General features: G+C 41.3%; 1 protein-coding gene across 2 annotated transcripts in view; it reads right to left on the bottom strand.

Moving 5' to 3' along the window:
- Window positions 1-13185, bottom strand: part of PPEF1 (protein phosphatase with EF-hand domain 1) — a 123401-nt gene that overhangs the window by 35794 nt on the left and 74422 nt on the right. For both annotated transcript variants that reach the window (XM_071213197.1, XM_071213196.1), the window contains exons 9-11: window positions 9271-9437; window positions 6324-6360; window positions 1889-2038 (exon numbers count right to left, since the gene is read on the bottom strand). In XM_071213197.1, the coding sequence (XP_071069298.1) occupies window positions 1889-2038; window positions 6324-6360; window positions 9271-9437 (354 nt within the window). The remainder of the gene's footprint in view (window positions 1-1888; window positions 2039-6323; window positions 6361-9270; window positions 9438-13185) is intronic.

Genomic DNA, 13185 nt, shown 5'->3' with positions numbered 1-13185 from the left:
CCCAAAACTTCTCCCCAGGGTCTGTATTGGTCACTGAAATTGAAACCTCAGACCTAAAGAAAGAGGAAAAGAGAATGGGAGAAAGGAAGTATATGTTTAGTGCTTACTCTAGGCCATTTTGTTATACAGGTAATTATATTCTCCCAGCAATTTATAGGTGCAAAAACTAAAGCTTAGAAAACTAGTATCTTGCTCAAAGTCACCCAGCCAGGAAGTGGCATTGGCAGGGAGTAAACCTAGCTACATCTGTCTGATGTCAGAGCCTTGTGATCTTTACCACACCAAGGGGGCTCTCTACTTAGGTTCTCCACAGAGGCAGTAATGGGCATTCCAGAGAAATGGTCTTAGTATCTCAGAAAGCCCTAGATAGGGCTGCTGCTGAGGCAAACCTCAGGGAAATAAACCAAGCAGGAAAGTAAATTTCAATCTAATCAATTAGTAGCAGCTGCCACGGCTGATGACTGCTGCTGTCAGAGGGTATGTGGTAGACTGTGGCGTTCATGCCATGTGCCTGCCAACATTCGACGAACAAAAGCATCATATTCCCTTGCTCTTGGCTGGAATCTTACCCTCTCGGGTTAACACTGGTTATGTCTTGTTGATCAAAAGGTGTTATTGGCTTGATAGCATGAGAAAGGTGCCTTAAATTTAGGGTGACTTTAAAATGTATTGCATGTGGAGTACATCTGAGAGTGAAAGTGGGTGCTATTAATAATTATACCAGGAGAACAGGTAGAAGCCAGGCAGTGTGGTCATCACTGGGTGCAGGAAGAGGGGGACATACAAAACCACCACACAGTCAGGAGTGGGGTTGTAAAAAAGTTTCTACCCAGATAATCAACAAACACAGATCAGGTATTTACTATGTCTTAAGTGTTGGGGCTAGAGCAGGGAACTGGAGAAGCAGGGGGACATAGTAAGCAAACAGTACCACAATTCCTTATTTATTTACTTCGGTAACTGTTATGAAGGATACATACAAGGGGCTTGAGAGTATACTAAAGGGGGCCTGATTTAGTCAGGAGGTTGTGGAAGGCTTCCCAGAGAAGGGGTAAGCTGAAATGAAAAGGATGAGTAGGCCTTAGTGACAAAAGTATCATTTATGTATGTATAAAGGTATAAAGGCTCCAAAAACTCAAGGTGCAATAAGTGTCACATTTGTGTCTATAGACAATTAAATTTCAGATCTAGACGCCAGCTGCCCAGATTGATTGGAAGTTTATCAATCCTGAAGCGTCAGAGTTCAGGTTTCTCACTAGGACCCTAGCTGATCCTCTGGCTCCACAGCTGCTGCTGGCCTTTATGCGCACGGGGTGACTCTGTAGGGCACCCCACACACGCACGCTACCAGTCTGGGGCTTCCGCTTGGCACTGGTAGAGGAGGAAGACCACACCCTCGCTCTGCAAGGCCCACCGAGGAAGCCCTTTACCAAATGCGGGATCTGTACTAGCACCGCATGTCCACTTCCTGCCGACAGTCTATATGTGTTCCTGCTCTGCTTCTGTTCTCTTTAATACAATTATTTAAGTTTAAAATATTTTAAAAAACTACGCTCAGCCATTTGAAGTATAAGGGGAATTACATCAATTCAAAAATAAACTGAGATTTTGCTTTTAAAAATTAGGACTTTTCACTTTAAAAAACAATATGAAATGCCGAAGATTCCTCATTTTTCTATTTCCACCATGAATTTTTAAGATATTTTCCATGAATAGGTTACTTATTTAGTTCTTTAGCATGCAGTCATAGATTTTTCTTAAAATTTTTACTAATCTTTTCCGTTACAACCACTACAGCAACACAAATAAATACAGAATAATAAATAAAAAGGAGTATACATAGCCTTATATATTTCTAAGACAAGATGCAGCAAACATTACTTCTTACTTTGTTTCTCTCCAGACGGTGGAGTATATTCAAGTCTGTGGATTCTGATATTCCGCCATGTATGACCAGAATTTCATTGTCAACTATCGTACCAATTGGGAGCCAGGTAAAGACTTCTTCCAAGAGTTCCAAGATTTTTCGTCCATGTAGCTGTAAGGAAAGAGCTTGAGTACACTTTGTTTTTCTGATAGGTTCAGGTTTGTTGTATAGTTACAATGCATGGACAGACAAAACACAACTGTTTTCAGGCCACCCAAAGAAAATTAGCATGACATCACTAACCAACTAGAACCATTTAAAAGAAATATATTTCAATCAAATGCTCAGTTCCCCAGTATGTGTTTCATGGCAAGATCAGACCACCCAATCTGTTTCAGAAAAATCCTTGGAAGGCAGTTGATGAGGCCTGGAGCCAGGCTATCATCATGTCAAATCTGGGCCAAACATTAATCCCTAAGAACAGAGAAGAACACCAGTGGAAGTGGACACTCCAGGCCATTCACACCTCTGGCCCTGGGTGGTTCTGCTATGTGTCACTTCAGTGACAACCATTAGCTCTGACAAACATTTACTGATGTTGAGTGAGAAGACATAGTCTGTGCCCTTAAGAAACACACAACTGAGTAGGGGAGATAATATATGTATACAAATAGCTAAAATAAGTGCTATAAACTAAATCTGAATCTAGGGCTCCAGGAGTATACAGCATGAGAAAATTAAGCCCTACTAAGAGTTCAAGGAAAACATTGTGGAGGAAATGGCCTCAAAATTGGAATTTTATTTTTTAAAGATTTATTTATTTATTTAATTCCCCCCTCCCCAGGTTGTCTGTTCTCTGTCTATTTGCTGCGTCTTGTTTCTTTGTCCGCTTCTGTTGTCGTCAGCGGCACGGGAAGTGTGGGTGGCGCTATTCCTGGGCAGGCTGCACTTTCTTTCGCGCTGGGCGGCTCTCCTTATGGGTGCACTCCTTGCGGGTGCACTTCTTGCACATGGGGCTCCCCTATGCAGGGGACACCCCTGCGTGGCAGGGCACTCCTTGCGCGCATCAGCACTGCACATGGGCCAGCTCCACATGGGTCAAGGAGGCCCAGGGTTTGAACCGCGGGCCTCCCATGTGGTAGACGGACGCCCTAACCACTGGGCCAAGTCCGTTTCCCTCAAAATTGGAATTTGAGGGAGCAGATGTAACTCAGGCAGTTGAGTGCCTGCTTCCCACATAGGACATCCGGGGGTTCAATTCCTGGTCCGGTACTTCAATAAATAAACAAATAAATAAATATCTAAAAAATAAATAAGTTGGAACTTGAAGAATGAATAGGATTTATAACTGGTAGATGGGAGCAGTGAGCAAGCCACTTTTGCTAGACCTAAACTGATGCATGAGAGAGAAGAGAAGAAGGTAAAATTTGGAAAGTGGTTTATAGACCAATCTTACAGGTCTTATATATTAGAGTAAGTGATTAAAACTTTATTCTGAAATAATGCCCTAAATCCTGGCCTAAAGCCCTCATTATTTAGATCATATTTAGACCATATTCAGTAAATCACAGAAAACCTTTGAAGGTTTTTTTTTTTAATTAAGTTTGATGTGACAATAGTAAGAAAGAAAATTGCAGGCTATCAAAAAGATTAGAGGCCTTTGCAAGGGACTAGGAAGTGAGAAAAGAAGGAGGAGGAAGATGAACACATGAGCCATCTGTAACAGGGTTCTTGGGAATTCCCAGAGCTGTTACCTCCTTCCAAAGAGAGTCCCCCAGCTGCCCTAGGGCAGTTAATGGGGAGGCAATGTGCCATCAACATTTTCACTCGGTGAATATGAAATAGATAGCACCCCCTTCTTCCTTGGCCTTTACACATTGACATTAAATATTTGTTTATTCTTATGGCAAGCAAATAGGAGAATCAAATAGAAATTAAAATAACTTATATGCTTGCACAACATTACAATTTATACATACACGAGTGTATATGCATGCATTTTCACAGGCATTATTTCACTTGATCCTTGTCATAACCCAATGAGGCAGAAATGATCATTTCCATCATACAGATGAAGAAACCGAGGCTTGGACAAGTTAACCGACTTTCCCAAGTTGCCACTGATATTAGTAGAGAATCAGGACTTCAATACATGTCATCATAACTCTAGGTATTTAATATTTTCCCCCACTATCCTATGCTGCCTGGCTCCCCAGGCCCGTTAGAATAATCACCTCCTTTCTTCTAAGAATTCCAGGACTGGTTCTTTTCCAATCACTAATGAACCCCTATTTGAGTTAGGATCTGAGGCCACCAAGGAGTGACTGAGCTTTTCTTCCTCAGTTTTCATAAAAGAATGCTGAACCAGCAACCAAAGAGGAACCCTTCCTGCCATAAAGATGAATAATCAACTATACCCTATGCTTTTGTGGCTAAAGTCATTAGTTGAAGCAAAGAGCTTGGATGAATCAACATCTACTTCCTATTTAACATCTCCCCCAAATCCCTAAACATTCACTACTCCTCTAGACCCTCCAGTATGAGAGTGGCATGCTCAAAGTCCTGAGGGCTCCCAGAAAGTTTTGCATTGTTTTCAGACCACGTAGACAGACACATAACTACCTGAGGCCATCTTCTCATTTCAGCTGCATGGAGGATCCATTCAAATTTACTGTCTAGCTGCTGGCCCCCCTCAGGAACCTGCTGAAGCAACTCCACCCAACAATTTAGACTGTGAGCATAGCCACAGTAAATGACAGTATAGTCCTTCCTGTTTACACAGGAGGCTTTCCCACTGGTTGAAGACAGGGACTGTGTCATATTTGTTTCTGTATCTTCAGTGTCAGCATAGTTTCTGACATGTTCTAGGTTCTCAATAAGTATTTGTTGAAAGAAATGGAGGCTGTGGTTTGCATCAGATACCACCCACCACATTTTACTTAGGGAAAAGTCAGTCCGTTTTCCTGTTGCTCCAATGCCAAGAGTCCTGGCATATGGTATTTTAGGAACTGCAGACCCCCCTCTTTAATCTGTAACCACAGAGTCATGGTTCTGAAGCACAGAACCCTACTTCCTTTTACTTCTTCTGTGTCCAAACACTGGCTTGCTTGGTTCATTGACCAAAAAAGGCAAATTTAGATATCAACTTTCTAAAGGGGCAGAAACATCTAAGCAGTATTCATTACATACTTATGAATTACTGGGTTATAATACAACTCTGGGTACCTAATCCAAAAGATCCCAATGGAAAGGGGCTCTCTTTTCCTGGACCTCCTGGACAGGTGTGGTAGCAATGAGATTAGCCATGATGATGGAAGACCATGAACATAATCCAGCTCCAAATGTCTTTTTTGGATCTGCCACATGCCTTCTTTTGCATTCCTCTTTAGTGGTTATATTCACACCCGTGTGTACAATTATTTTCATTCATATGCATTTATTCACATGCATTCACACTTCCCTTTTTCATTCAAATAATAATAATAATAATGGCTACCACTTATTTGGGGCACACGATGTAGCAGGCAGCGTATTGGGTTAATTTTCACAACTTTTAAAAATGTATTATTATTATCCCCATTTTAATGAAAGGGAAATGGAGGTTTAGGGAGGTGAAACAATTTGTTTGAGGTCACGTGAGGTATAAACATGGAGCTGGGACATGAATTTAGTTCTATTCTACTCAGAAGGGACCTAGCCTCTTAAGCCCCATGCTATGTGGACTTTAATCTTCTAATTATTCTGTCTCCTTAGCAAATAGGACACAGTTCTCAGTGAAAAAGAATGCATTCGTTGTTTCCACCCTCTAGCTCTATGCTAACTTGCTCTGGCCCCTGATTCTGCCAGGATGTTCCTGGTGCCTGAGTAAACACCCTGTTGCTATGAATTCACTCTTCCTATGAGAGAACACATACCATGTACTGAAATACTTTAAGGCTTAAGGATGTCTTCAAATTTCCAGAAACTATATAAGCTGAGAGACTAGAACTAGATTCATTAGCGGGCAGGTGAATGAATTGCTTTTTTCTTTTAATACCATAATTTCTTTCCAAACATAAGGAAATAACAGCACCTAAAGAAACAATAATGTGAAGCCAAGGGATCCCAGGTATCTAGCCATCCAGTCTCTCATCCAAGCCTTCCTTCCTTGCTTTTGACTTTACTAGGTGTTTTTGGATAGGGGCAGTGTCTACATGGTACTTTTGTGTCTATGCTAAAACTTACACAAAAGTTACAAGGAAAAATATTGGTTTAGTCTGGAAAGAAAATATGAGACTCTCTCCTGGCCAGAGCTTCCTGCTGTGCTTTTATTTCATTGCATGGATTCTTAACTAACTCCCTTCCCCCATCACCCTCCCTGAAGCATCAATCTGGTCCTTATTAACAGTTTTACTTCTATGTATAAAATAACAAAGAGAATGCAATATGTGTGTGTGTGTGTATGTGTGTGTCTTACCTTATATTTATTCATAACTTCTTTTGTGAAGCCATATCTGAAAAAAAATCATGGGATTTAAATGTTGATTAACTCCTACTTACATGAATTATGGAAAAAGGGGAGTCCTTGACATCTCACTATTACAAGTATCAAGAACTCAAGAAACTAGATTAGTTCAAACTATTTTTACCCAAACCTTTGCTAGGCATGATGGGAAAGAACAAAAGCAATCAATGCCAGCATCGTGGTTATAGTATACTTGGGGAAAGATGATAAATTTTCATGAAACCATTTAAGAAAATATGTGGTAGACACAGGCTGCATAAATGCTGCAAATATTCAGAGAAGGGTGTTGTGGCAGCTGGGGGGAGCTGTATGGGAGAAAGTCTTTCCTTTAGATAGAATTTCTCAGATATCCTATATCTTACTGTGAATGAACGATTAAAGAAAAAAAAGACTGAACAAAGATGAAGAAAAGCCTAGGATAGCAAGTTGGCTCTTTATGCTATCTCTGATATAGTTCATGTATTCAGAGTTTTAATAGAAGGTGTGGTGGGAGCAGATGTGGCTCAAGCAGTTGAGCACCTACTTCCCACATGGGAGGTTCTGGGTTCAGTCCCTGATGCCTCCTAAAAACAAACACACAAACAACAAAAAACCAAGCAAACAGATGAAAAAACCAACTCAGGGGAGCTGATGTGGCTCAGTGGTTGAGTGTCGGCTTCCCATATATGAGGTCCTGGGTTCAATCCCCAGCCTTGGTAACGTAAAAAAAAAAGTATAGGGAATTTCAAAATCTGAATAGCACTAGCTTTGGGAGATTTAATGATGGATTTTTAAAAATTATTTTTCCTTGACTTAGGACAACAATATGTACCCTTCAAACTCATTATGGTAAAACTGGAACACAGAACTTACCCCAGGTTTCCAGGCAAAGTCATGTCAGCCCTCTGCCATGTGACATGTTTATGGAGATGAATTCAGTCCTGCACTCACCAAGGGTTTCAGCTTTGTTAAATCCAATGGACACCTTGCAGGTCTCATCATTCTTGCCTTCTCTGAAGCATGAAATACAGTTGACCTCACTGTCCCTCTTGAAAATTTTCCTTCTCTTGGATTCCATGACAAATATCCTGGTTTTCCTCCTTTCTTTCTGACTACTCTGAATCTCCTTTGCAAGTTTTACTCCTTTCCCTAGCCTTAAATGTTGGAGTTTCCTCAGGTTCTGCCCTCTTCTCCTTTCACTTTCTCGGCAATCTTGTCCCTGCCCCAGGCTTCATTTACTAGCTATATGCCAATACCTCGGGAGGATATTCCATGCCACACTTCATTTCTGAGCTCTGGACAAATAAGTTTAAACTGTCCACTCAACAGCACCTCAAATCAGATTACTGTAAACTAAACTCATCCTCCTTCATCCCAACCTGTTCATCTTTCTATGTTCTCAATATTAGTGAATGATGGTACTGTACCCAAACTCAAACCAGGAACTTGGAGGTCATCTTGATTCCCTCCTCTTCCAAATCCCCCATATCATATTACCATGCCCTAAATCATCATTGCAATAACTCCTCTTCAATCTACTTCTGTGCATCTCCAATGCCACTATCCTGGTTAAGTGAAAATCCATCACCTATCTCTTCAACTATTTCCTCATTGGCCTCCTTGTATCCAGTATTGACCCTCTCCTGCTTCTTAAACTGCTGCTTTCTGAAACACATGTTATCAATGATTTTCTGTCACCCTTAGAAGAAAGTCCAAATTCCTTTGCATGATTCAACCACTTCAAATCTCTCCAGTCCTACCATGTACCAGCCTGCCCCTTGTTCTATGCTCCTGCCCTCTTTAACTTCCTGTAAGTCTAAAAAGTCTTGTCTCAGGCTCTGCATAAGGTTGCCTCCTCACACTGGAACACTCTTTCCCATTCCTGCCATCCCCTTTTCCCACCACCCCAACTCTCCCATGATTGCCTAATTCATCCTTCAGGTCTCAGGCTAACAATACACTTCCACAGGAGAAACTTCCATCACCCCTCAGACAAGGTGGAGTCCCCCCTTTACAAACTCATCATTCTTGAATAGCCTGCTCAACGTGTGCCATCCCTGCTAGATGTAAACTCCATGAGGGCTGCGACCATGTCTTTTTCCTTAACCACTGTAGGCACTAGCTAAATATGACTGGCTGACTGAATAAATGAAAGAATAAATGGCATGCCCAAATAAAAGTTTTGAGCTGCGTTACATACAATAATATGTATTGATAATAGTACTGGGATCATTTTCTTCACAGTCTTAGCATTTGCTTCCACACCTGAGAACTGGAATTGAAACTCTACTCATAATAGGTACCCAAACTGCACACAACACAAAAATCATCACTTGCTGAGCTTGAACCAAGGCACCCAAAAGCTCAGTACCACAAGCAGGAAACATGCCATGCCTTCTACTGCCCTAGGGCAAACTGGTTTCTGTTTATCATAAAATAAGAAGGGGAAAAAAAGCAAATGGGAACATTTGTCACCTACTGCCTTTCAGCAAAAATTCTTAAACCATTTAATGAATCTTTATTCCTTTCCAGTGAGGCAGAGAGTTGAAATGCTGTTACAGCTGTTCTCAAATATGTTTATGAACAACTATGCCAGAAGCAATTACCATGTCATAAAAAATATACACATCAGTGAATACCACAGTACTAGTTTCTGAGATAAAATCTGAGGCAAGCCAAAAATTAAGAACAGAATGAAAAGAATAGAATTAGAAGAAACGACAGGAAGGGGACTTCAGAGAAATTTATACTCACTCAGTTAAGATTGGGAATTATAAATAGAGATAAGAATTGAGGTCTTCCTTAAGATTCTCTTCATCCACACTCTTCTACCCTCACCTCTAACTCTCAGCTAGGAATTAAATGTGGCCACATTTTCCAGAGCAGGAAACAAAAGAGGAAATCTAAAGGCCTAGGTTACCTCAGATTCATCAGAAAATCTTCATGGTTCCCTCTGTTCAAGTGCATGTCATTGGGGTAGACAAGAAGACTCACAAACAGGATCATTAGGATCTCTATGGAATTCTTCCCTCGATCTACAAAATCACCATTAAAAACATATGGATTGCACCCTGAAGGGAGACCGTTCTGTGGAAGGAGAGGGGAGAAAAAAACAAGCAATTAAAAGAATGAATGTACTTTTCAAATAAGGCTTTTTTTCTTAATATTCCTGAGAATATGGAGAGAAGAGATTGAGTTAGTGCTTCCATAGGGGAAAAAGCTGCTCTTTTCCCTTGAGCCCGTGGATTAGCTAGAAGTAGAAAGATTCTAGCAGGGGTGGGAGTAGGGGATGCTCATTCTACCAGCCACCTACCCTGAGTTCTCCCTTGAAATAGCTGATTTTTGTCCTGTCAAAAATAGCATCTCTCATTTCTTCTTTTTCCCCTGAAGAAAAAAGGGTAACTTCTACCCCAGGAAGAACTCTTAACTAAGGGCTAAAGGCTTTCATTCTAAGGGGCCCTATGTTTAACCTCTCTGAGCTGTGATTCCCTTAACTGACAAAAAGGGAATGACACTATATCCCTCCCCAGATTAAATGAAAGGATGAAATATATAAGAACCCCAGGAACCTTAGAGACATTGTGTGGAGTGAAATTGATGTGGGCTATAGGTGGGAGGCTCTTTGTCTCTTTGCAGATAACCTTAACCTAAGCTGTCTGTCCTGACTTGTGGGTGTGGGATGGTGAGAGACTACAGCCCTGCCCTTGGTAACCACGGCAACAACTCCAGTCCCAGGAAAACAGTTTATCAATGCAAACTCTATAAACTTTAAATATTCAGGGGAAATGCAAACCAAATTGCTAAAAGCTTATCTAGAATGTATGAAGTCCATGCTAAAAGTTTACCTAGGATGTGGAAGATATATGCTAATTCAAGCCTATTGAGAACTGAAATAAAAGGACCATTTGGCCTTTCCTCTCTGTATAAAAGGAACTCAAAAATCTTGTTCGGGGCTCGGGATTGAAACAGAAAGCTCCTGAGTCTGGTTGGCCATCAATAAACCATTTTTCCTTCTCAAAATCATTCCTGAGTCCTGGCCTTTCTATATGCAAATAATTGAACCTAGTATCAAATTCTACAACAAAACAAGCCAGACACAAGGGGACAAATACTCTAACATCTCACTTACATGAAATAAGCAGAATATGCATATTCATGAAGTCAGACTAGACTACAGGTTACTAGGACACAAGATGGAGAGAGGAATGGAGAGTTAAGGTTTTATCAGTATGGAGGTTCTGTTTGGAGTGATGGAAAAATTTTGGCAGTGGGATGGGGATGGAGGCACAACTTTGTGTATGTGATGAACACCACTGAACTGTATGTTTGAAAAGAAACAAAGAAGGAAATTTAAGGTTGTATATAAGTAACCACACGCAAACCTACAGAACTGTACAACATAATGTAAACAGTGTGCTTACGTTAGTAGCACAATTATAATAATATTGTTTCATGAATTGTAACAAAATACCACACTAATGCAGAATGTTAATAATAGGAAACACTGTGTGTACAAGAGTGGGGCATACAGGGAAGCAGACTTGGCCCAATGGATAGGGGTCCACCTACCACATGGGAGGTTCAGGGTTCTAACCCAGGGCCTCCTGACCTGTGTGGTGAGCCGGCCCACACACAGTGCTGATGTGTGCAAGGAGTGCCGTGCCACGCAGGGGTGTCCCCACATAGGGGAGCCCCACAAGCAAGGAGTGAGCCCTGTAAAGAGAGGCACCCTGCACAAAAAAAGTACAGCCTGCCCAGGAGTGGCACCACACACACGGAGAGCTGATGCAGCAAGATGATGCAACAAAACGAGACACAGATTCCTGGTGCTGCTGACAATACAAGCAGACACTGAAGAATGCATGGAGAGTGGACACAGAGAGCAGACAACTGGGGCGGGGGCAGGGACTGGGAGAGAAATAAATGAAAAATAAATCTTAAAAAAAAAAAAGAGCAGGGCATATGGGAAGTCTGTACTTCCTGCATGATGGTTCTATATACCTGTAATTTAAAAATTAAAAACAAAAACAAAAAATGAACCCAGGGAAGTATCAATCAAGATGCTATGTGACCATGTATCAAGGTGCTATGTGACCATGAGCAGGGCTGATCGAGCACCAGCATGCACTGACACAATCACACGGGTGTCTATATCCAGCATGGATTCTGAATGATCACTCACTGTGCCATATTAGTTGTTAAATCTTTTTTTTTTAAAGATTTATTTATTTATTTCTCTCCGCCCGCCCCAGTTGTCTGTTCTCTGTGTCTATTTGCTGCGTGTTTTTCTTTGTCCCCTTCTGTTGCTGTCAGTGGCATGGGAATCTGTGTTTCTTTTTGTTGTGTCACCTTGTGTCAGCTCTCCGTGTGTGCGGCGCCATCCCTGGGCAGGCCGCACTTTCTTTTGCACTGGGTGGCTCTCCTTACGGGGCGCACTCCTTGTGTGTGGGGCTCCCCTACGCGGGGGACACCGCTGCGTGGTAGGGCACTCCTTGCGCGCATCAGCACTGCGCATGGGCCAGCTCCACACGGGTCAAGGAGGCCCGGGGTTTGAACTGCGAACCTCCCATGTGGTAGACGGATGCCCTAACCATTGGGCCAAGTCCGCTTCCAGTTGTTAAATATTTTGAACATCATTCCTGAGTATGAAATAAGACTTTTACAGTATTAGTACGAAAGATATTTAGGAATAGGACAAAGAGTTGGCCTTTTAACAGTAATTAATTTATTTTCTCTTACATTCTAAAATGCAAAGGCAAAACAAACATACATAACATACCTTTTATCAATGTCATGCCTGATGGGGAAATGGCCTAGTGCATTTTTATTGCATAATAAGATAAACACAAATGTTAAAAAAAATACCTTACAAAGAGGAAAAGTTAAGTACTCATATATCCAAATGAATGTCTTCCTTAAATAACTTACTTTAGGAAATAATATACATATTCTAGCTAGATTAATCTTTCTCAAACTACTTTTAAATTCCTCTTTTGTTAGTTTTCAAACTATATGAGAAAATCTTATTACTTTCTACTCAACATCTTAGTATTTATATGCATACATTTTTGGTTTTTCATATCAATATAATAGAGTTGAACAACTATAATACAGGCTGTTACATATAACTTATGGGTTCCAGAAATTATTACATAATATAGCTTGTTCTGAGGGAAATTGGGGAGGGGGCAGTGGTATAGTGTCCTGAGCCAAAGAAAGACGACTTATTCTCTAGTACAGCTTCACTTATTACCCATGGGTCCTTGGGCAAGTTATTTATCCTTGATAAGCCATAGTTTGCTCATCTGTAAAATGCAGATAACTTCCATGCTTACCACACACATGGCTATTTTGGAAGGTAAACAAAACTATGTGTAAAACTTCATGAAAACTGTAAAGCACCATACAAATTAAGAGATGCATTTTATTATGACCTCTATGTTATTAGTAATTTTAAGATTCCATGATTTTCTATTTCCTTATATATCAATTCATGTAACTTTATTTATTCTGGGCTTAGACAGTACAAGCCAAATGCAAAATTAGAGGCTATTTCTCATCAAAACATAAGGAAGGAAAGCGGACTTGGCCCACTGGTTAGGGCATCCGTCTACCACATGGGAGGTCCGCGGTTCAAACCCTGGGCCTCCTTGACCCATGTGGAGCTGGCCCATGTGCAGTGCTGATGCGTGCAAGGAGTGCAGTGCCACACAGGGGTGTCCCCATGTAGGGGAACCCCACGCGCAAGGAGTGCACCCCATAAGGAGAGCTGCCCAGTGCGAAAGAAAGTGCAGCCTGCCCAGGGATGGCGCCGCACACACGGTGAGCTGACACA

Source organism: Dasypus novemcinctus, chromosome X (genome assembly GCF_030445035.2).
Source record: "Dasypus novemcinctus isolate mDasNov1 chromosome X, mDasNov1.1.hap2, whole genome shotgun sequence".
NCBI classification, from domain to species: Eukaryota; Metazoa; Chordata; class Mammalia; order Cingulata; family Dasypodidae; genus Dasypus; species Dasypus novemcinctus.
This window is presented reverse-complemented; position numbering and strand designations above follow the sequence as displayed.